Source organism: Peromyscus eremicus, chromosome 4 (genome assembly GCF_949786415.1).
Source record: "Peromyscus eremicus chromosome 4, PerEre_H2_v1, whole genome shotgun sequence".
Classification (NCBI taxonomy): Eukaryota; Metazoa; Chordata; class Mammalia; order Rodentia; family Cricetidae; genus Peromyscus; species Peromyscus eremicus.
The window spans coordinates 148193599-148215465 of NC_081419.1; the positions used below are offsets into that span (position 1 = coordinate 148193599).

Here is a 21867-nt window from a genome sequence, read left to right on the forward strand (position 1 = left end):
AGGTAGCCCAGTCCTTACAGGCAGGTGGGGCAGGGAGAGTGCATCCGCCAGGCTCACAGCATTATGAGAGTCAAGATCTGTGTAGTGCCTGCAGCCATCTTAGAGTGGAAAGGAGGCAAAGCCGTTAGCCCTTGCTTTGTCTTAGGTAACAGCCAGCTTGATCCAGTCCATGAAAAAATAACAGTGAGAACTGTTTTTATCACAAAAGAAAAATGCCTATAATTTTAGTTGGGGACAAATGGACCCTCCTCCCCCATTTTTTATCTCACAGCCATCAAAACTGAGACGAGATAATCAATTCTCTCCTTCTCTCATCTACATAGACAAATTAGCCTGGTTTATGCTGGCATCCCCTCCTGTTCCATCAGTGCAGCAAAAAGCTAGGCAGGTGGGAGAGGTGAAGGGTGATGGCAGTTCCCTCTGTGCAAGCACCTCAGTCAAAAGAGAGGGATCAGGCAGCACCCCAGACACTACTCCCGACCTATCTCCCTCGTTTTTCCCTTTGGGGTTCAGGCCAGGCAGAGCCCTGATCTCCGTAGTCCAGCTTTGATCCTTTATTTTTATTTAACAGTCACAGCCCTTTGAACATAACCTTTTCGCACTTTACCACATACCAAGTTTTGAGTAGAAAAACCGAAAAGGTCAAGAGCTGATGACTTAGACTCTTTTCGTAGCCCTGTTAAGCAGAGGCCTTAGGATTCTCATAACAAGTCTTTGCAAATCAATGCCTTCCTGAAAGCAAGCAAGTGGTAGCTGGTGGTTCTCACAGAGCTGGCGGGTGCATGGACCAAGGCTAAGCAAGGCCCCACTGGTAAAATCACTGTGATTTCGTTTCTCCCCGAGGTTTTCAGGCTGCTTCTAGCTAGCTTGCTTGCTTTTCTTCTCTGTCTTCTCTCCTTCCTTCCATCTGTTCTCTCTACCCTCCACCCAGGTATACTTTCTTAGTCTTCTCATTTAGAAGAGTCTGTTCTCTGGTTTCTCTTGTCACAGCCTCCATTTAGAAATGAACTATGTGCTCAAGTCCCACCACCACCCTGCCCGCTCTCTGCCATCTATGCCTCTCAACCAATCTAATGGGCAGGAAGTTTTTACAAAGTCGAGGGAGTGATATTTAATACATTTAAGAACAGAGAAAGCAGATGAAATATGAAGGTATAGTTATAAATTATAGTATTAAGCTTGCTGAGGGATCATATTCATCTACATTTTTGTTTTTACTTTTAATCTATCTCACTGACAGACATTTAATTGTAAAGATTATTTACGAGGTGTTTTTTCAAGTATTCAAGTATTTCTCAAGTATTTTTTCAAGGTGACAATGACTTGAAATGACTATGTTTCAGGAACTTCCTAGCTCTCTCTGGTTTGGGGTCGGGTAGGCTTGTAGACTTTGGTGTGCCTTTAAATTGCCAGAAGAATACAGCTGAGTTTTTCAATCAACCCCACTATATGTTTCAACCATCTTGACCAAAGATGGTCCAGAGCCAGAGGAGGACCTGGGTGGGAAGGGCCAGAGCAGGACTTCTGCTCAGTCTGTCTTGACTCATCAAACCTGCTCTCATCCTCTTGTGTTTACTTCAGGTTGCTCTTTAACATCCCAGTGTCACCAGCAGCTTCCATCTTCCCAGACTCTAGGGTTTGCTGTCCCACCTGGCCCTCTTTCTGTTGTTAAGGTCATCAGGTGACTGCTGACTTCTCACCCCAAGTTACTGGCCTCCTCTGTAGGTAAAGGGATACTTCACCAGTCTTTATTTTTTAGTGTTAAGGTCACTGCAACCTAGTGGTGAAAATAGGTCTAATTAGTCTATTGCAGTTCACTACTGCATGTCTCGCTTTGTGCCACCTCCTTTAATAATACCAGTTAGGGTGACATGTTTTCTATAATCCTGGGCTTGCTTCAGTCACTGAAAGTGTCCCTCAGCTGAGCATCAGGGAGCTGCTTTATCCTACCTTCCTCAACAGGGCAGGGCCATCTCTGTTCTCAGGGAAGCCCTGCTCTATTCTCCCCCAAGGCTGACACTATTGTTGAAATGTTGAAGACTGAAAACACATGGTCTGCTGTGCCTTTGGCTAGAGGCTCTTTCTTGGCTGGCTGTAATGTTGGCATCAGTTAATTGAGGGGAAAATCTGAGTTAGGTCTTTCAATTTCAGGCAAGCTGGGCATGCAATGGGTACACCTGTCACTTAAGCCAGTGTTCACATTCAGCCCTAAAGGTCACAGATGTAGCATTCTTTCAGCATTAGCTAGCAATTTACTGTTCCTTAGGAAAAATAAGCCATTCCACGTTAGCATTGTTCACCTATTAACCTTTAGGGGATTCCTTGGGATTTGTTTGGCTGATAGAGACAATATTTCCTTTATATTCCATCTTCTTTAAGTTTTTTTTAAAAGATAGAGTCTCACTCTGTAGTTTAGGCTGGCCTTTCACTCATGGCAGTCCTCCTGCCTCCTGTGCCAGCTTCCAGATTGCTGGGATTTCAGGTGTGAGCCACCACACCTCTTAAAAGGCCATTTCTTATGCGGAGGAGGGTAGGGCTGGAGCACAGCATTCCCTCACCCCTTGAAGCTCCAGCAGTAGGCTTCCAGGAGGAGAGCTTCAGAGCTTTCCCCTCCTTTTGCTTGTACTTTGACGGCACAAGGGACAGACATGTCTTTCGACAGTTGGGGGCTTCCATTTCTTTCTTTCCATGGAACTTCCAATCAGCCTGTCATCCTCAGAAAGTTTTAATTTACCTTATCATTTTATGTAGATGTTCTCCAAAAGCAAGACACATTTTTAATAATGTACCCCCAGAAGCTAGATCTTTCAACCTGAAAGAAATTGGCCATATTTAGTTTTTAAAGCCAGTCTGCTTTGTATTCTTTGTGAAGTTAGCAACATTCTTTCAATTTAGGGGTGGAATTAGCTTAGAAGGAGTCGTAATCTGACATGGGAGCAGAGAGTAAAGCAAGGGACCGGCAGAAATGCTGAAGACTGAGCCGAGGCAACTTCCCCAGCACTGCGTGGCGTGCAGAGACCCCTAAATGTGGCTGTGGCTACAGCTGAGGTCTATAGCTCATGAAACACAGCCTTTCATCCAATTCCCAGGCCTCTTACAAATAAATGCCTGGAACTTTCTGGCTGTAGACTTTTCTCCTGTTTGGCACTTCCAGAGCTGGGCAGGGACCTCAGAAAGCCACAGTGCCATCTGGACTCTCTGATGTTGAGGGCAGTGCCACTGATCTCCCAGCAAGCACTGAGTCCTGAGTCCAGGCAGAAGGCAGACAGCAACTCCTGCACAGCCCCCTTCCGTGGGGGCCTTCCTCAAGGGAAGGGCTGTGCAGTCTAGGCCCTGAGGGAAATGGGTGGAGCTAAATAGTAATTATACATTTTCCAATTTCAACATGTGTGAGCAAACACAAGAGGATGAAAAGGTGCCTACACCTCTAGATGAATTAAACATGTGGTTAGTTCTTCCACATTGATAACTTAATTTGGGGTTTCCTAACAGCAGACAATGAGAAAGCTGTGGAAAGTGAAGGACCCCTGGATCCCCATCTGAATCTCAGTTGTCCCAAAGTAGGGCTAGTCAAGTCATTGCATTATTTGAAAATACATCTTGGTCAGTAAAAACCGAAGAGATAAATGGATACCTACAAAGTCACATTGTTGCCTACTCATGTTTTTAACTTACCTAGTTCTTATGATAGTACTAATAAAGAATTGAATGCCAGGGACCAGGAGTTAAAATTCAACAGAATCTGAAAATAATTAAAATGTAAAAGTTTGAGAGAGGATATTTTTGTGTGCCATCTCAAGATCACATCTCCCATTGCACCTACCACATTTTTTGTTTTCTCATTGTGTACTCAGATGTTGGATGTCAACTAGGAAGAAGTTGACTGAAGGGTAGTCTGTAACTATTTCTCTGCATCCTCCTCCATCCCAGTGAGTCTCCATCTTCAAGGACCAGTTAAACATTCTAGGTTATAGGTTCTTCCATTACCTTAGTCCTCATGTAACTTCCCCCAAAGGAAGCAAGGGATGTTTTATGTTAGGAAAATTAACTTTCCTGCTGTTAGTGGGGGAGAACTCTGTGGTATTCTTTGACGCAATCTCACTCTGCTAGGCTGCTTCATTGGTATCCCATTGATGTTAGTGTGCACTGAGTAAGTGGGGCTGACCCTCTCTTCCTTCTGGACTTTACTATTCCATGGTTCACAGCTATGCTGCTAAGATCTTTCTTAGGAATCTTTTTCCTCTTCTCTCTTGCTATCTAAATTGTGTATGGAGAGACTCAATGCCCTGTTGAGAGTTAAATTTCAAAGTGAAGAGCGCTCCCATAGTCTCCTTCTGGTCCCTTTTACCTCTCAGGGAGGTAGTGAGAAGGCACTGATGGCCTTGGGTATTAAGCTTCTGTGGTGGAGACCATGAAGTTCCTCTTAAAGGTGGCACTTGCCTATCTGTGTCGTTGATGGTCAATGAAGGCTACAAAAAGTCTTAGTTGCCTTCTTATTTTGAACTATGATTTTAAACACATACTGTCATCTCAAAACTACAGGGTGAGGAACCATTTGGTTTGAACTAGAGTGAGATTCTGTTGTAAGTTAAAAATGTGCTATTTGAGGAGTAGCTGGTGGATATTAAATAGGGAGATTTCAAAGGCTCATGTAGTGATCCATTTTTCAGCAGTTGACTTAGAACTTCTGAGGTGACATTTAAATATCATGTTTAATACAGAATGCAAGTTCGGAGTTACTTTGCAGTTGAAATACTAACCAGTGGATATGACAAGAAAAAATAGCCATAGGTGGTCATGACATTGGATGTTTAAAAACCTTCTGGTCCTAAGTATCAAAGCTTTCTAGTGGAGATTAGCCAGGACTAGAAAATACTTTTTACAATACCTGCTTTCATCTCCAATATGGCCAAGGCTTCAAGTAACGTTTATCTACAACAACAGTTCCAGTCATCTGGCTAATAAAGTGCAGAATGTGCTTTGAAGACAGAATGCATCACTAAGTACTATTATTAAAGCCTTACAGCTAAAGTTTCTGTCTCAGTGGAAGCCTATCTATTGTTTCCTGGGCTATTAAAATAATATTATAATTGTATTTTCTCTAGACTCTTGGAAAATAGCTTACAATGACCCCAACTAATGAAAGGCCCAGGAGAACACTCTTGTCCAAAAACTCAGTTGCATCATTAAGTAATAATAATATTTAGAAGATTCTAAGCTATGGTAATTCAGTCACTTCTGAAAGCAGATGCGACATTCTTTCTCAGAAAGGAAGCTACAGCAGGGCTGAGGAACACAAACCCCCATGTATAAATATAAAACTGCCAAGGCTGAATTAAACCCCAAGTTCATTCATTATGAAGGGGAGGAAAAAAAGCTGTGAAGTATGGGGTCAAGCTGTGTGTTAGGGGACCCAGTGTTTCAGGTCAGGGTGTGTTATTATCTCAACTTGCTGACTTTGGCATGGAGCGAATCACCTGAGCCAGGGAAGACCCTATGTTTTTTCTGCAGGATATTTTATGGTTTTACTCGGGAACTATAATGTCACTATTTTTATAATGCCCATGTGTCTTGGAATCTGATGAGGACACCTTCCACTGGAGAACCTTCTAGTGCAGAGTGTTCCAGGAATTATGCTAATTCATTTGCCTTACTTTTAAAGCATAAACTTAAGAGCTTAAAATCGCAGGGCAATCTATTAAAATCAATTGCCAACTCACAAGTTCTACATTGTGAGAGCCAACTCTGGAAGACTTTTGAAAAACCAAACGTATGCATAGCTTTGAGGGCTCGGGTAGTGTAGGTCGATGCTAGGCCAAAACCATAGATGGTGTTAGCTCACTATACCAATTAAATAAAATCTCTCCTTTCACTTTGTGTCAAGTGAAAACAGAACACTGAACAGACCACAAACCAGCTTGTGTTTCAGAGCTCCTGGTGTCCGATGCTCACCTGTAAACCCTTGATTCCACCTGCTGCCGTTTATTTACAGAGTAAACACTTTATTTATGGATCCCTGGTTAATGAAAATAGAGGCAAAACTTAACAGTTAATTTTTTTTAACTTTTTCAAGAATGGCTAAGTTAGAAGTTGAATGGAGGAAATCCTGACCTTGTGTTACATATTTCTAGGACAATGGTCCCAATTGTGCCTTGCTACATGTTTCACTGTGTGCCATCAGACAGGTCACTCTTTTTAAAGATTGGGTGTGATATTTATCTAACAGGAGAAGGCGCAGAAACTCTTCACTATACTCACTGTATGATGTAGTTACTGTATAAGCATGGAGGTTGTGCTGGCTACTGTTTACCTCTTACCTTTTAATACAATGTATCGGTGCTTCTGCACACTGGAAGCCGGAAGGAAGAGGCTTTTGTACAACTGGAGCGGGACAGAAATTTCTGGCCAGGTCCTCTCTCTTCTAAGTCTTTAATTTCACAAATGACAGATGAATCAAATTCAACCAAGAAGTTTTTGTTGAAGAGGGAAAAGGTAGTTCCCTGTCTTCATATCACAACTTACAGGGCTGGCTGATGCCTGTGGACTCAAGTTTCACTGGAGCATAACAGGAGAGCAGTTAAATCTTTTTCATCCATTCTGGTTAAGTTAAAAAAAAAAAAAAGAAAAGAAAGAAAGAAAGAAAGCATCAACCTGGTACAGTAGTTCCTTTGAGGTTTTCGTATTTTTTTTTTTTTTTTTGAGTGTATATTTGTGTGGACGAGAGGCCTTAATCAGCTGTGGATAAGATAGAACGTTTGAGGAGATAAAAGTCGGAGACTGGGCAGCAAAGCCGAAAGTGAGGGCCTGTTTGTTAGGTTTAGCTTCCTGCTCTTAATTCCAAGAGATCCTTGGTTGCATTGAATCACTTTCTGTTGTACTCTTAAAGTCCGTTAAAAAAATGAAAATGAAAATAGAGCGAGCTTATAATGGAAGTAGAGGTATACCGGCAGGGACCAAGACAAACAGCGTCTTGTAGCTTTGTATGTCACACCCTTGCTGAGCTGGAGTTGGGCAAACTTTCGGAAAGGAGGCCCCGAAAACTCTGTTGAGTGGTCAATAGTGTTTTCCTATTTTCAAAGATAGAGCTGTCCACAACAATTAATTCGAGGCAAACACTCCCTCTTCCCCTTCAGGACCCCGGGGTATGTAGCATTCGGAGTAGAGTTTTTGTTTCATTCTCCCCAGCGTCCCGAGTTTTGCGAGCTATGTTCAAAAGTGAAAGGAAGACAGCTTTGGAAGAGAGTTTGTGATTGCTCGGCAGATCTAGGTTTATAGGCACCTTGTCCCATTTGGGGAAGGTGCCATGTCTTAGTCTGACCGTTGGCTCTGTCCACTCACCTGGGCACAAGGTGGTTGTGGGCCAGTTATTGAATGAATGAATTAATGGCATCCAAGCAGACCCCGGTGGCAGACCCCAGCACCCGAGGAAGGTAGTTCCAAAATTAATGTCCCTGCCCTTTCACTTAGCCCGTGCTGTCTACCATGTCATAGCGTGGGGGCCAGGGAGTGGGGTGGGACACTTGTGAGTTTTGAAACAATTCTCCAAAAAGTTCGTGTTCAATAAAGCACTTTTTCCCTTGATTCTAGAGCCCCGCATGGCGCCCGAGCCAGGCCACCGCCTCTCCCACCTAGGAGGACTCCGCGTGCACCGCCATCCACCACCACCGCCATGGCTCTTCTCCTCGGCTGTCGCCTCGCCTGCACACTGCCGCCTGCTTCTTCTTGCCATGCTGGCCGAGCACATGCATAATATTGCTCGTGAGGAGATCCGAACCCCCGTGTGGGGTATCGCGACTAATTAGCTCGCCGCCATCCACCTTCACGGGCACGCGCCATTGGGTGGGAGGGGTGGGCCGCCGTCCGCGTGCGCTATCTGGGAAGCTGAGGTAAGGAGGCGCATAGCATGGGTAAGCGTCGTCGTCGCCGTCGCATAGTTTTCACGCTGCCCAGGGCTACACCACTATACTGAAAATTGGGAGGCAGGTCTAGGAGGCGGGGTCGGGTGCCCACCGTCTTGGGCGCGCCCGTGCCCCCCACCACATTGCTCCCCGCGCCCCCTACCCATACTAAAGGTACCGACGCATTAGCCCTTCACCCCCGCCTGCAGCGCAGTCCATTTGGACGCGTCCTCGGTGGGCCGATTTTTCGCGCTTCCCCTTCGCTTTATAGGGGCCATTGCTTATGGGTTCGTCCTCTGAAGAGGCTGGGGCGTCATCAGGCTGGTTAGAAAAACCCGCTCCACGGTGGGGACACTCAGTCGCGTCGGCACCGCGGAGCGGGCTGTCAGGTGGCTGTTCCCGGCGGCGCTCGCTAGCTCCCTGCTCTCGGGCTCGGAGCTGCAGCACCGGCTGGAGCGAACCCTTGTCCCAGCGCGGGGCGGCGGCGGCGGGCAGACGGGCAGCCTTGCGTGTGAGTGCCCCACTCACATGTAAGTCGGGGAGCGCGGGGGGCTTCCCGCCTAAGTGCGAGGTGCCCGGCGCGGGCGAGAGCCACCGGGCAAGAGCCGGGACAGGGCAGGGGCGCCTGGTGCTGCTGCCCTGCCTCGCGACTCCGGGCATCCTCCAATTCTCTCTCTTCTCTCTTTTCTCCTCTCCATTGGCGTCCCCAAGAGCTAACCCCAGGAGCGCCTAAGGGTAACGGCAAACTTGTCATTTGCACCTTTGCACTTTTCTTTTTCTTGTGTTTTTTTTTCCTTTTCTTTATTTTTTATCTTTTCGTTTTTGAGTTGTTGGGCATTTCTTGGTGTTTTTTGGTTTCTCGCTGTTGTTGGGTGCTTGTTGGTTTGTTCTCGCCCCTTTTCCGTTTGCTCATCCTTTTTGACGCTAACTCTTAGGCAGCCAGCTCAACAGCCCCCTACGAAGCTCGGGGAAGCCGCATTCGGTGACCCCCAGGACAGCGCATCAGAGACCGCAACCGAGCCCCCCGACACGGGGCGCACAGGAGCCGGGAAGCCCGAGGCCGGGGCCAATCAGACCGCCCGGGCCAGGCGCGAGCCAAGCTCCCCGAGGTGGCCAGGTCACCATGCTGAAGATGGCCAAGAAGCTCAAAGCCCGAGCAGCCGAGAGCGAGAGGAAGGCAGCCGCGGCTGCCGCCGAAGTGGCTGCCGAAGCTGCCGTGGCGGCTGCGGCGCTGGCAGAGCCGTTCGCTTCGCAGAAGAACGGGGACCCGGAGAAGCCCCCCAAGTCCAAGTCCGTCAAGGCCCCCGCGAACGCCGGGCGAGATGTGCCGCCCGAAAAGTTGCTGACAGACAAAGAGCGCAAGAAGCTAGAGAAGAAGTTGCTGGAGCAGAGGAAAAAAGAGGAGAAGAAGAGAGAGAAAGAGAGGAAGAAGTTGGAGAAGATGATGAAGAAGAAGAAGAAGAATGTGCCAGAATCCCAGGCGCAGGCCCGAGGCCCCGAGGCCGCCGCCGCCGCCGCCGCCACCGCAGGCGAAGACGAGGGCGCCGCGGAGGGCGCCGCCGGGCTCGGAGAGGGCGCCGCCGGCGGGGGCGCGAGTAGGGCCTGGGCCCGATGGGACACTGAGTCGGGCGACGAAGATGATGCCTACTACGCGCCTCCTCGTGTTGGAGGCGTCGTGTGGCGCCCCGGGCCTGACAAGGCTGGAGCGCTCAGCGCGCACATGCCCCTGGTGGTGTTCCTGGTGTTCTCGGTGCGCAGCCCCTCGTGGGTGCTCAACTTCCTGCTGCAGCGACGCACAGAGCAGGGCCGCGGCTGTGGCTTCGTGTTCGGGGCGACCTGCTGCTTCCGAGTGTTCCTGGGCTGCGCCTTCTTCTCCTTCCTGAGTGGCCGCACCAAGCGCAGAGGCAGAGGCCGAGGGCGCTCCCGGGCCAGGGGCACCGGGCGCCGGGGGCGCGACGAGCGGCTCATCTAGTCAGACCTCCCCACCCCCCCACCATCATCATCATCCACATCGACCACCACCACCACCACGACCACCACCACCACACCACACCACCACCTTCCACCTCCACCACCATTGCTGTGTAGTGTGGATCTTTATTAGTGCTTGTGTGTGGACACATTTTCCTTTTCGGTTGCTCTGTCCTGTGCTTCGTGCTTTCCTAGCTTTTCTGCACACTCCCTGCTTTCTGGCTCTCTCAGTGTCTCTCTCTCTCTCTCTCCTTTTCGAAATTTTCCTAAGACCGGGCCCGCGCTCCCTCCCTTTCCGCCCACCCCGGCCCCTTGGCGGCGCCCGCCCGCCCTGCTGCAGGAGGAGGGGGATCCGGGCCGCCCGGCCCGGGGGTGGAGCACTGGCATCGTGTGAGGGGTCGTCACCACCGCGGGGCCGCCCCCTCTCCCCCCGCCGCACGGTCAGGCCCCGGCCCCAAGCTGCGGGTGGGGCGAGGAGGCGACCCCCCTGTGCATCCCGGCCCGGGCTAGACTTGGGTGCAGGGACCCCTGCCCGGCCTCCGGGCACCGCCTCCCTGCGCCCGCGCCCGCCCTCCTAGCCGCGGCCCTCCTCCTCCTCCTCCTCTTTCCACCCCCCTCGCCGCCGTCGCCTCCGCCTCCCCCCGCTCCCCCCGCCCGCCGTGGCGCTTTTGGGTCGGGGCGTCGGGCCCGGGCCGAGGCAATAAGAGCGGCGGCGGCGGCGGCGGCGGCAGCAGCTCCCGCGGCTCCTGCTCTGCTCCGCCTCGGCCCCGGAGCGAGGAGCCGAGAGCTGCGCGCTTGCCTTAGTCCGAGCCGCCACCCTCCCCTTGTTCCCCGCTTTCCCGGCCCGCCTGAGGCCGCCCGCCCCGTCCCCGCCGCCCCGCAGCCCGGCCGCGCCCCGCCGCCGCCATGGGCTGTCTCGGTAACAGTAAGACCGAGGACCAGCGCAACGAGGAGAAGGCGCAGCGCGAGGCCAACAAAAAGATCGAGAAGCAGCTGCAGAAGGACAAGCAGGTCTACCGGGCCACGCACCGCCTGCTGCTGCTGGGTAAGGGCGGGGCGGGGGGCGCCGGCCCGGCCTGGGAGCCCCTCGGGGCACCCGCAAGGCCGCGCGCGCCGAGCCCGCCCCTCGCCCTGGCGCTCTGGCGCTCTCTCCCCGGCCCTTTGGCCCGCTGGGCCGTGTGCGTGCGGGGGGCGAGGCCGTCAGGGGGACCCCTGAGCGAAATTCGGCCGGGCGGGGGCTGCAAACAGGGCGTGGGTCCCCTTGCTCAGTCTCGTCCCCTTAGCTGTCCGCACCCCCCCCCTGGCTCCATGTCTGCGCGAGGCCTACACGGTGCCAGGGGCCGGGGTGCGTGTCGGGAGGGGGAGGGGAGGCTCACGGGGCCCCTCTGACTGCGACAGAGTAGGGCTGAGGACAGGAAACGGGCTGGCGGGCCCAGGGAGCGGGACCCGCCTCACTGGGGAGTGCGATTTGTTGGGAGGGGGCCCAGAGAGAGGCAAGGGCAACAGGGGGGACTCGGGGGCCTCGGCCTGGGAGGCTCTGGTGAGGGAAGTGGCCGCCGGGGGTGGAGGGGCGAGTGACATCAGCCCCTCGGAAAGGACAGGGCGGTAAAGGTGGTGCAGAGGGGGGAGGGGGCGCAGGCTAGTCGTGGCGCCGAAGTGGGGGGGGTTAGGGAGGAGGGAGCGTGGCGGACTCTGGGCGCGACTCGGGGCGATTCGGGCAGGACCGACTTTGCGCGGAGCAGACGTGTCCTGGGCCAGGCCAGGCCGTGGAAGGAAGAGAAGGAGAATCAAATAAGTAAAATAAGACCAAAAAATAAAAATTAAAAAAAAAAACAACCACAGTACGCAAAGTGCTCAGTGAAGCCAAATGACACGTCATATTACACTGTGACCTTTTTCCCCCCTTCTAGACTTGCAGGCTTTTTGAAAAGCAAAGAAGAGCATTAAATGGTAGCAGCTGCCCCCCCTCACCCCCAGCTGTGCCCTGACCGGTGCAACAAACAATTAACACACATTTTCCTGTTAGTCGGCCTCCTTGAGAGTGAAAACACGAAAGTGAAAAATAAAATAACGTAATTTTAAAAGACTCATAAATAAGACAAAACTGGAAAATGACATTTGTCTGTAAATGGCTTCTTAGTTTCGAAATGGCGTTTTTAAAATTTTTGTCCTTTTCAAGGTGGGAGGGGGGAATAAGCGCCCTGGGAAGACTTTCCTGGGTGGAACCTAATGGAAAGACATTAATTAGTTGTTTATCAAGTGGCATTTGGTTGTTTGATTTTTCTTCTCTTTTTTCACTGCGTCTTTTCCTCCTTGGCAAAAAAGAAAGGAAGGGGGGGGGGTCCCCAAACTAAAGATTGTCTCCCTTTTTTCTTTTAAGGTGCTGGGTGGGGGGCAACAAAGGCACACAGACACACGCAAAATTGTCAAAATGACCACTAACACATCACACAGCATTAATTAGGATGGAAGCTTTCCACTTCTTGGTATTTGGGATATCTGAATAAATTTGTGAATTTTCTGGGAGCATGGTCACATTTCAACGAAGTAGTTTTAGTTATCAAAAATAAAATGTAGGAGGCTGTTTTCATTCGTGGTGGCGTTCGGTTTGATCTTTTTGGATGGGGTCAAGTCTTTGTTCTCCCTGGGCCAGATTTAGTAAAGCAGAAAATTATTAGCAAGTGAAAATAATTCTCTTTGGTGTTGGTGCATTTGCAATTTTAGTAATTAGAGGATATAAAAGTGGAATCTAAAACTTCTAAAGGCATAATTATGCTGTAAATATTAATATGCCACACTTTGATTTCAAAGTACACACCTGGAAAAGTCTAGAATCTTCTGTATGGTGCATTCTTGCTTATTTGATTTAACTCCAGGATGATGTTAATGACACGTTAATTTTCTAACACCTTTTTTTGTGTCTTTACAGTGATTTCAAGTGACCCCACTTATTTGAGACTATTGTTCTGAGCCCACCCTGCCTCTTCTCAAGTCTCCTAGTCTACATGGCTGCATTGTGCCACAATTAATTAATGACCTTTGGCATAGAAATCTGTTGCCCTGGCCATTAGCAACATTTTGCATTTCTTAAAATGAAATAATTCTCCCCACAAAGGAAACCTAATTCCCCACTCCCCTTTTCTTTAGCCCATTTTAACTTTTGCCATGTAAATTAAGTAAATTACAGAACCACAAAAATCCCTCACAATTTTTTTAAGCCCAATTTTCTCTTCTCACTAATGTGGAAACTGAGGCACGGGTCTAGTTCTGCTTATAAAAAAATAGTTGTCATAATTTTTGACATTTCTAAGATTAGAATACTGAGGATCCTGATTAGTACTCTGTGTTCCCTTCATGGAAACCTCCCTATAGTGCCTTTTATATTTAATTTATGAGAGTTTTGTTCGTTAGGATGATGTTTGCTTTGAAATCAATGCTTCTGTGGAAACCAATTTTAACTTTTACAGGTATTGATTATAGCCTTGAGGAAAGGTAAAGGGGTGGGGAGCTTTGTTATCTGGGTAACAAAACCAAACCAATATAATTAAAAAGAAAAAGATTTTTAAAAACATTGAGATGCATGTGGGAGGAGGGGGAAAACCATTCACATAGGGAATACTGATTGCAAAAAAAAAAAAATTCAGAATAGCTATCATCCCTCTAACTTGATGGAAATGGGGCGGGAGGGGGTCTATAAAATGTTACTTTTAAAAAGCAAACAAAAGGTGATGTCAAATGGAGGGGGGTGTTCAGTGGAGGGGGGTGCTCAGTGGAGGGTGGCGCTCCTTTTTACTCCTTTAGTTGGGGAAAAGTCTAGAATCTTCCAATTTAGGGGTTTCCAGGAATATTTGTGCCTATAATTAAAGTCATCTTTTTTTGAAAAATTCTTGACTGTTGATGTTGCATGTTGCCTGATGCTAATAAGGTCTCAAGTGCCATGTTTGATATTAAACTGTGTGTTTTTGTTTTTTGTTTGTTTTTTGCTTTTTTTTTTTTTTTTTTTTTTTGCTTTTCTCCCCTTGCTGCTGACAGATAATTGATGGTCTTCCGTTTCCCTCAGCAAGTTGTATCCAGAAAAAAAGTATCTTTAGAAAGATTGCTTCTGAAGGGAAAGGGAGTGAATAAGTGAATACAATGTAGCAGTGCTTTTAGGGGTGGACTTGAAGCATGCTAGAGAGCCCCTGCATTGGTGCTGGGAGGGCAGTGCTGCAGGGGGACGTGATGTGGGGGAGACTGCAGTGTCTAGGCATTGTCTGCCAGTCCTGAGTATTTTAACCATAAAACATTCAACAAACAGGAAATTAGGTGGCTGCTGCATTTCTGTGTACCTTTGACCACATTTCAACATTTTTGACTTAAATTTTTCACTCCTCCAATGACAATTACGTCATTCCTTCATCTCATGATTTTTAAAACCCAAAGAGAAAACAAAATAAGACAACAGCAAAAAAAGAAAGAAAGAAAGAAAAGAAAAGCTATCGCTATCTAAAGGCAGCAGAGCCCTTAATTCTTGCTTGTTACTTTATGGTGAGATACTTCAGGTAGACACTAAGTTGGACGTGTCTTTGTTTTTCACTGCGTCGTCACATCAAGTAAAATGGCAGTTGTGTCACTGTGTGTCTGTTGTGTGCTGCTTTGCTGCTTTCCCAGGCCATCATCCAGGTGAAGTGTGACAAGCCTCTCTCTTAACCCAAGCCCTCACTTTACTTCCCAGGTGCTGGAGAGTCTGGCAAGAGCACGATTGTGAAGCAGATGAGGATCCTGCATGTTAATGGGTTTAACGGAGAGTAAGTGTCAAATCCATGCAGGGCGCTGAGCAGGCATGGCAAGTACCTGCCCGTAGGAGTTTGCAGGACTTTTGACAGAGTGTGTATACATACTAACCTCTAGGAAGCACAGCTGCTATTTGCCACTAATTATTTTTTTTCTAATTTGCATAGTAGACAGCCCAGGAAAGAGCTGATGGGTGCTCTCCCACCCTCTTCTCAACCTTTGGTGCAACCAATAGGGATAACAGTAAAAGCACCGGTGTCTACCCAAAGCGGCCCCTCGAGCTGGAAAATGGTGCCTGGTTGCAGAGGACAGTGAACAGCACTTGGCCGGGTGACAGCGTCTCTGAGGCTAGGTCCTCTGCCGCAGCCTCGTCTGCTGCAGTGCGGCTCCAAGATGGCCGACGGGGCCTTGGCCACCCCTTGTCCAGCCAGAGCTGGCCAGCACAGGAGGTCCCCACCCACCACCCTTCGGGTTCCACTGGAGTAAACTGGTGTAGGCTTTTATAGTATCAGGAAACATCATTGCAGTTACGTTCTCACTTAAAAGTTGGAATCCGTGGTCCCACTGCCGGCAAGCTTCAAGCTTCTGCGCCCCTCGCCCCCGTAGAATTAATATGCTAGGCAAATAATTGTTTCTCTAATTAAAAAAAGGAAAACTCCTACCTAAACAATTGAAAAGAGTGTGAAAATGATGGAAAGGCAGGGAGCTAGCTACTTCTGGCCAGTCCCGGGGGCATTTTGCCTTTGAAATGACCTTCCTGGTTTAAGACAATATGGCGATACAATACTGCAGTGAGCATAAAGATTTTTCTTAAAAAGAGAGAGACCCATACGAGGCAAATATGGGTTCCTGCTTTCCATGAAGAATGCAAACTGAGGAAACACTCAATAAATTAGGGAATTTGCCTTTTCTGCTCGTCCTCCATTGTTCTCAGTGTTGACGTGAGACAGGTTAAGCTTGCTCCCTTGGGCTCTGTTTTCACTAGTTAAACTCTAGATGTAAAGCAGCAGTAGGCACTAGTTTGCAATTACTAGCTAGTTAACACTCACAGGCACTAGTTTGCAATTACTAGCAAGTTAACACTCCCACCCCCTTTCTTCACCCTGATTCAGTTGGAAATCTGTCCCTTGGTTGTATTTTAACCACTCCAGGGAGGGGCACCTGCTTCTGTCCTCTACCTCGCACTAAGTGCTGGGGAAACAGAATTGAACAGCACCGTTCAGGATGCCACAGGCTGCTCTTCATGGAAACTTCTAGAATTTGTTAGATTGACTAATCGGGTTAGAAAAAGATGACATCACCCATGCTAAGGGTTTGGGTTCATGTGCTCCTTAAATTATAGCCCTAAATTCAAAGATTATTAGTTAATATTCAGGAGGGAGGGGCCTAGCTCACTAATTTTAGGATTGACGCAATGACTACTATGCACCTATAACCTATTAAGTAAGTCATTGTCACCCAGGAAACCAATTCTGGAATTCTTAATTCCTGATATGCCCTTCTCAAAAACCCTAACCAAGGAGATTGGCACCTGTCCATCAACAAAATGAATACAAAAACACCCCACCCCCGATGTGAGGGATTCTTCAATATGAGGCTAGTTAAGCAAACATAATCCGGCCATGAACCTCAAAATATTTCATCAAAAATATCTGGTCGTGGCTAGCATTTTAAAAGATGCAGTAGCCACTGTTTAAGTTGAATCAGATGGAAGCAATGTCATTCTTATCGAGTTTTATTACTTTACAAATTTTCCTAAAATCTTATTTTTTTAAAGAACCAATTCTCCTTAAATGTTAATGCAGCTGAGGGTTCTAAACCAGAACTTCTCTTTTCTATTTTCTTTCTGAAAAGAGGAAGAGACATTCCCAGTTTGCCTTCTTTGTGGATATCCACGATGATAAATTTAGCCTGTGAAAGTGACATTCGGGGCCTCAATGAGGGGCTGGATTCACTATTTTGACCTGGTCCAGCTAAGCCTCAAAGGTTCTCTCACTGTGGTATTGCACTCAATGCTGTCCCATCTTGACTAGAAATTCCTGTACGGTGGTCTCAACACCACACGCTCTTCTTGGACTGAGCTATTAAATACGCTTTAGCTGTGGTCTGCCTGCCATTACATTTTTAAATAGTATAACATAATATTAATTTGACCTTCAGAAATACAGAGGTCAGATGTAGATTTTCCTAACTCAGAGCTAACTTCCTAAAGTTTAATGCCAGAAAGAATTAACATTGGTTGAGCTAATCGATTACAAAGGTGAGTGTTAATGTCCCATACATAGCTCCCACCACTACAGAAAGGTGATTCATTTTGTATCAGGAAATCAGGAACAGGAATGTCCCATTTGTGCTTTTGTGGGCACGGAGAAGATCTGCGGCCAGCAAGGGTCAGGAGCCTTCTGAAATGCTATATTCTCAAGAGTTCGGTGACAAGGCTCTGCCTCAGCTCCCTGGTGCATGTGCATTTAGTGAAAGCAGAGGAAAATAATTACCCGTCCCTCCTGTCTCCAGCCTGAGTCTCCTGAGGGCCCTTCTAATGCAGCGAGGAAGGTGTGGTGCACTTCCCCCTACGGCCTACAGTCTCAGTAGACATTCCCATTTAGTCAGGAAAGCGACCTAAGAAGTAACTGGGAGGATGGTGCACAGGACTGTCAGGTGGCTCTTACCTGGTTATTTAGGGATGCAGAGGCTGTGTGGGGTTTGTGTGGAACTGCAGTGCCTTGCAGATAGGTGAGCTTTCAATCTCTCTTTACAAGGGGCGGCGAAGAGGACCCGCAGGCTGCAAGGAGCAACAGCGATGGGTAGGCACATTCCAAACCAGAAAACTCTTCTAACAAACAAAACAAACATGAAGATCCTAGTGGGGAAACTGAGGACTAGGCTGGGGAACAAAACAGAAATCATCTCAGGGCCATCAGCCATTTTGGTGTGCATTTGCAAATGACGTGTAAACAAGTAAAGTGCAAAACAGAAAACGTTTTGGCCCCAAGGATAACTAGATACAGCTGGGGGAAAGTTGGCCATCTCAGCCTCTGAGGAAAGTTTAAGATTTTGAGACTCGATGCTTTCCATATGGTCTTTATTTCCTCCGGTTCTCTATTTAAATCATTAAATTCTGTCCACGCGGTGGTCAGTCTGACCTTAAAATTTTAGTACTCTTTGGGAAACAAAAATTTCCTCATTAAAAATATTCATTGCTGCCTAGTTTCTTATCTTGGGGGGGAAATATATGCCTAACGCCGTGTCACTCTGCGGCAGGCCATCGTGACAACTGTCTTGACACCTCTGGCCATAAAAAATTATTTAAAAAATTTTTAAATTTTAATTCAAGGCACTTTACATTAACTAATGAACAAGAGCATTTGTGACGGCACCCCACACATTGTCATTGTTTATTATTTTGCTTTCTCATCTCCACAACCATCTCATGCCTGCACACACACGCACACGCATGCCAGGCATCCATCCAGCTCCATTCGGTCACTCAGCATGCAGAACGGAGCGGTTATTCTCATGTCAATTCATAGAACAGCTTCTAGTCTAGGACATCGAAAAGAAATGGCTTCTGAGACCGGGCACGGGAGGGTCAAAGGACACGGGGGTCGGGAACAAAGTGACTGACACGTGTTTGTTCATCTGTTTCTTTTAGAATATATTACCCCTACTAGATGATGGCCACAGTCCTCCATCTTCTTCGCTATGTCCTCTCCCAACTATCCCAATTTGCATGCTGAACTGCCCGGTCTTAGGAAACTAATAAGAATACTATTCTGTTGTCTGGGGGGAGGGGGTGGGGTCCCTACCTATTACCTAACCTTTAGATATAAGTGAAAACAGAAAGATGAAATGAAATCCTTAATTGGCAACAGTGTAGTAGAACAGCAATCAGAAAGGCATCGATAGTTTGAGTATCTGCTGTACCAAAAGTTGGCATCTGAGAAATGTGGCAAGCCCTACTGAGAGAGCCTACCTATGTATTGTGTGTCGTGCTCAACCTTTCAACCCTACTAATACCTTACCTGCACGCCTTTCCTCCTATGACTCTACTCTACAAGTAAAAATCAGTATTAACATTCCTGATAAATAAAATTCTCTGCATGTCTCAGCAATCCCTGTATCTTGAGTCTGTCTTCTGTCTCCTCTTTTGTCTGTCTTCTCCCACAAGCACAAAGATAGGGTATAGAAGTGGAGGATGGGGACCACACAGCCTCCCCTACCACTTAACAGAAGGGAGGGGGCAGGACTTACTAAAAATGCTAACCCCACTAATCTATCTGCCTTACACTTTTCTGGGAGTGGGGTGGGGGGGTGTAGGGGGAGCTGCATCCTGGGGGATGGGGTGGGGGTGTGGAGAGGGGAACAACATCCTATAGAGACCTCCAGCCCCAACTTTCTAGTCAATCAGAGCCCTGGAACTGGCACATGTAGTTTAAAGACATCTAAAGGATTCTCTCTAAATTTCACAATCAACGTTAAATTCATTAAGCGGTATTACAAAGGAGGGTAAACCTGCCAGCCCCCGTTATGACGGCTTCATCTACATAGTAATCTCTTCAATGGAGAGGTTTTGTTTTAGTACTACACACCAGAATTAGATTGTAGATTTTCTATTTTAGCTGTTTTATACTGGATACACTCCCACACCTATTCACATACGTAGATGAATACTGAACACGTTCTCAGAATATCTGTATTTTAAGACTGGAAGCTTTCCAATTATCATACTACTACTTAGAAAAAAAATATCAAACTGAATGAGGAATCTTCCCTGGGGAAATGCTTCCTTCTACCTGTAGGTTGATTGGAGTAGTTAATACCCAGATAACCTCATTTTTTCTGTTGTGGAGCCTTAAAACCAGAGATTTGGGGCTCTCAGTACCAATGGCTGGAAACCCCTTTTTAAAAACTGGGAGTAGATTTGTCCCAGGGCAGGATAGCGGAGGCTCACTGTAAACTCTAAATTGGAGTATTAGGGGCATCCAACACGTGCTTTTAGTCTGACACCTACATAACTGGTCTCAGAGTCTTTAACACCAGGGCTGCGGCGCCCCTCCCCACCCTAAGAGATCCAGTTCCTCTGAGGGGTGGAAACCCCATGCCTCTAAATACGGGGTGGTAGACGGTTAAGAGTCTGAGGGCCCCAGGCAGCTTTAGGGTGTACACAACTCCCACATCCCAAGTGTTTGCCCCTCCCCCAAGCCTATGTGCCAGGCCACCCCAGCCCTAGGACAACCCCTCCAGCCTGCAGCGGCCATGGAGCCTTAGGGCTTCCTCCTGTCTCCTTTTCCTGGTCTCCGGGTAGTGGGTTTGGAGAGAGAGGCAGCTTGCCCTCCTGTGGGCGTGGAGTTCTGATCTCCCACTGTCAAGGCCACGGCAAAATCCTGGTACCTTAGCCCTCAGCCCCTCCCTCCTGCTGATGAGAGAACATCCCAACCCCTAAACCTTGCAGGTCCTTACCTACTGTGGAAGATCAATGTCTAGGAGCCACTTAAGAAATGAACCCCCATAAAAGTATGTAGTGAGATCATTCAGAACACAGAGCCCACTCCCCAAATGCATAAGCCTACACGGAAAGAAGAAAACCCTACTCAAATATCACCTGTTACAACTCTTTGTGAAAGAATGGGCTCTTTGGGTGTGGGCCTATTGGTGGTCCTGCACATGACCCCCATAGCCTCACCCTGTTGGCAGTCATGTACACCTGGATTGCCACCCCTTTGGCAGCCATGCAAATGACCCCTAAGTCCCCGCCCCACTCCTTTGGTAGGCATACACATGACCCCCAGATACCCCCACCCCTTTGATAGGCATATATATGACCCCAGATCCCCTCAATCCTTTGATAGGCATATATATGACCCCAGATCCCCTCAATCCTTTGATAGGCATACATAGGACCCCTAGATCCCCTTACTCCTTTGATAGGCATGCACATGACTCCCCCAGGTCCCCCACCCCTTTGATAGGCATGCCCATGACTCCTAGATCCTCTCACCCTTTGGTAGGCATGCACACAACCTCCAGATCCCCCCACCCCTTTGATAGGCATGCCCATGACCCTCAGATATCCCCACCCTTTCGATAGGCATGCCTACAACTCCTAGATCCCCCCACCTCTTTGATAGGCATGCCCATGACTCCCAGATCCCCCCACCCCTTTGGCAGGCATGCCCATGACCCCCCAGATACCACCACCCCTTTGGCAGGCATGCCCACGACCCCCAGATCCCCCCAACCTTTTGATAGGCATGCACATGACCCTCAGATATCCCCACCCTTTGATAGGCATACATAGGACCCCTAGATCCCCCTACTCTTTTGATAGGCATGCACATGAACCCCCCAAGTCCCCCACTCCTTTGATAGGCATGCCCACAACTGCTAGATTTCCCCCCCCCACCTCTTTGATAGGCATGCATACGACCCCCAGATCCCCCCACCCCTTTGGCAGGCATGCATATGACCTCCAGATCCCCCCACCCCTTTGGTAGGCATGCACACGACCCCCAAATCCCCCCCACCCCTTTGGCAGGCATGTATATGACCTCCAGATCCCCCCACCCCTTTGGCAGGCATGTATATGACCTCCAGATCCCCCCATTCCTTTGATAGGCATGTACATGACCCTCAGATACCCCCACCCTTTGATAGGCATACAGAGGACCCCTAGATCCCCCTACTCTTTTGATAGACATGCACATGAACCCCCCCAGTTCCCCCACCCCTTTGGTAGGCATGCCCACAACCTCCAGATCCCCCCACCCCTTTGATAGGCATGCACATGACCCTCAGATCCCCCTACCCTTTTGATAGGCATGCCCACGACCCTCAGATTCCCCCCACCCTTTGGCAGGCATGCACACGACCTCCAGATCCCCCCACCTCTTTGGGAGGTATGCCCACGACCCCCAGATCCCCCCACCCTTTGGTAGGCATACAGAGGAACCCTAGATCCCCCCCACTCCTTGGATAGGCATGCACACGACCCCCAGATCCCCCCACCCCTTTGGCAGGCATGCACACGACCCCCAGATCCCCCTACCCCTTTGGTAGGCATGCACATGACCCTCAGATCCCCCCACCCCTTTGGTAGGCATGCACACGACCCCCAGATCCCCCCACCCCTTTGGTAGGCATGCACACGACCCCCAGATCCCCCCACCCCTTTGGTAGGCATGCACACGACCCCCAGATCCCCCCACCCCTTTGGTAGGCATGCACA

The 21867-nt window shown here is 48.6% G+C and overlaps 1 protein-coding gene across 7 annotated transcripts in view; it reads left to right on the top strand.

Annotated features, from left to right (window-relative positions):
- Nucleotides 1-21867, top strand: part of LOC131910033 (guanine nucleotide-binding protein G(s) subunit alpha) — a 51165-nt gene that overhangs the window by 22299 nt on the left and 6999 nt on the right. For 2 of the 7 annotated variants that reach the window (XM_059262032.1, XM_059262033.1), the window contains 2 exons: nt 14584-14656; nt 17402-17446. In XM_059262032.1, coding sequence (XP_059118015.1) covers nt 14584-14656; nt 17402-17446 — 118 coding nt within the window. Of the gene's footprint in view, nt 1-8321; nt 8429-10578; nt 10915-14583; nt 14657-17401; nt 17447-21867 lie in introns of those variants that run through there. The other 5 variants (XM_059262037.1, XM_059262038.1, XM_059262040.1 and 2 more) reach the window with 4 other exon arrangements.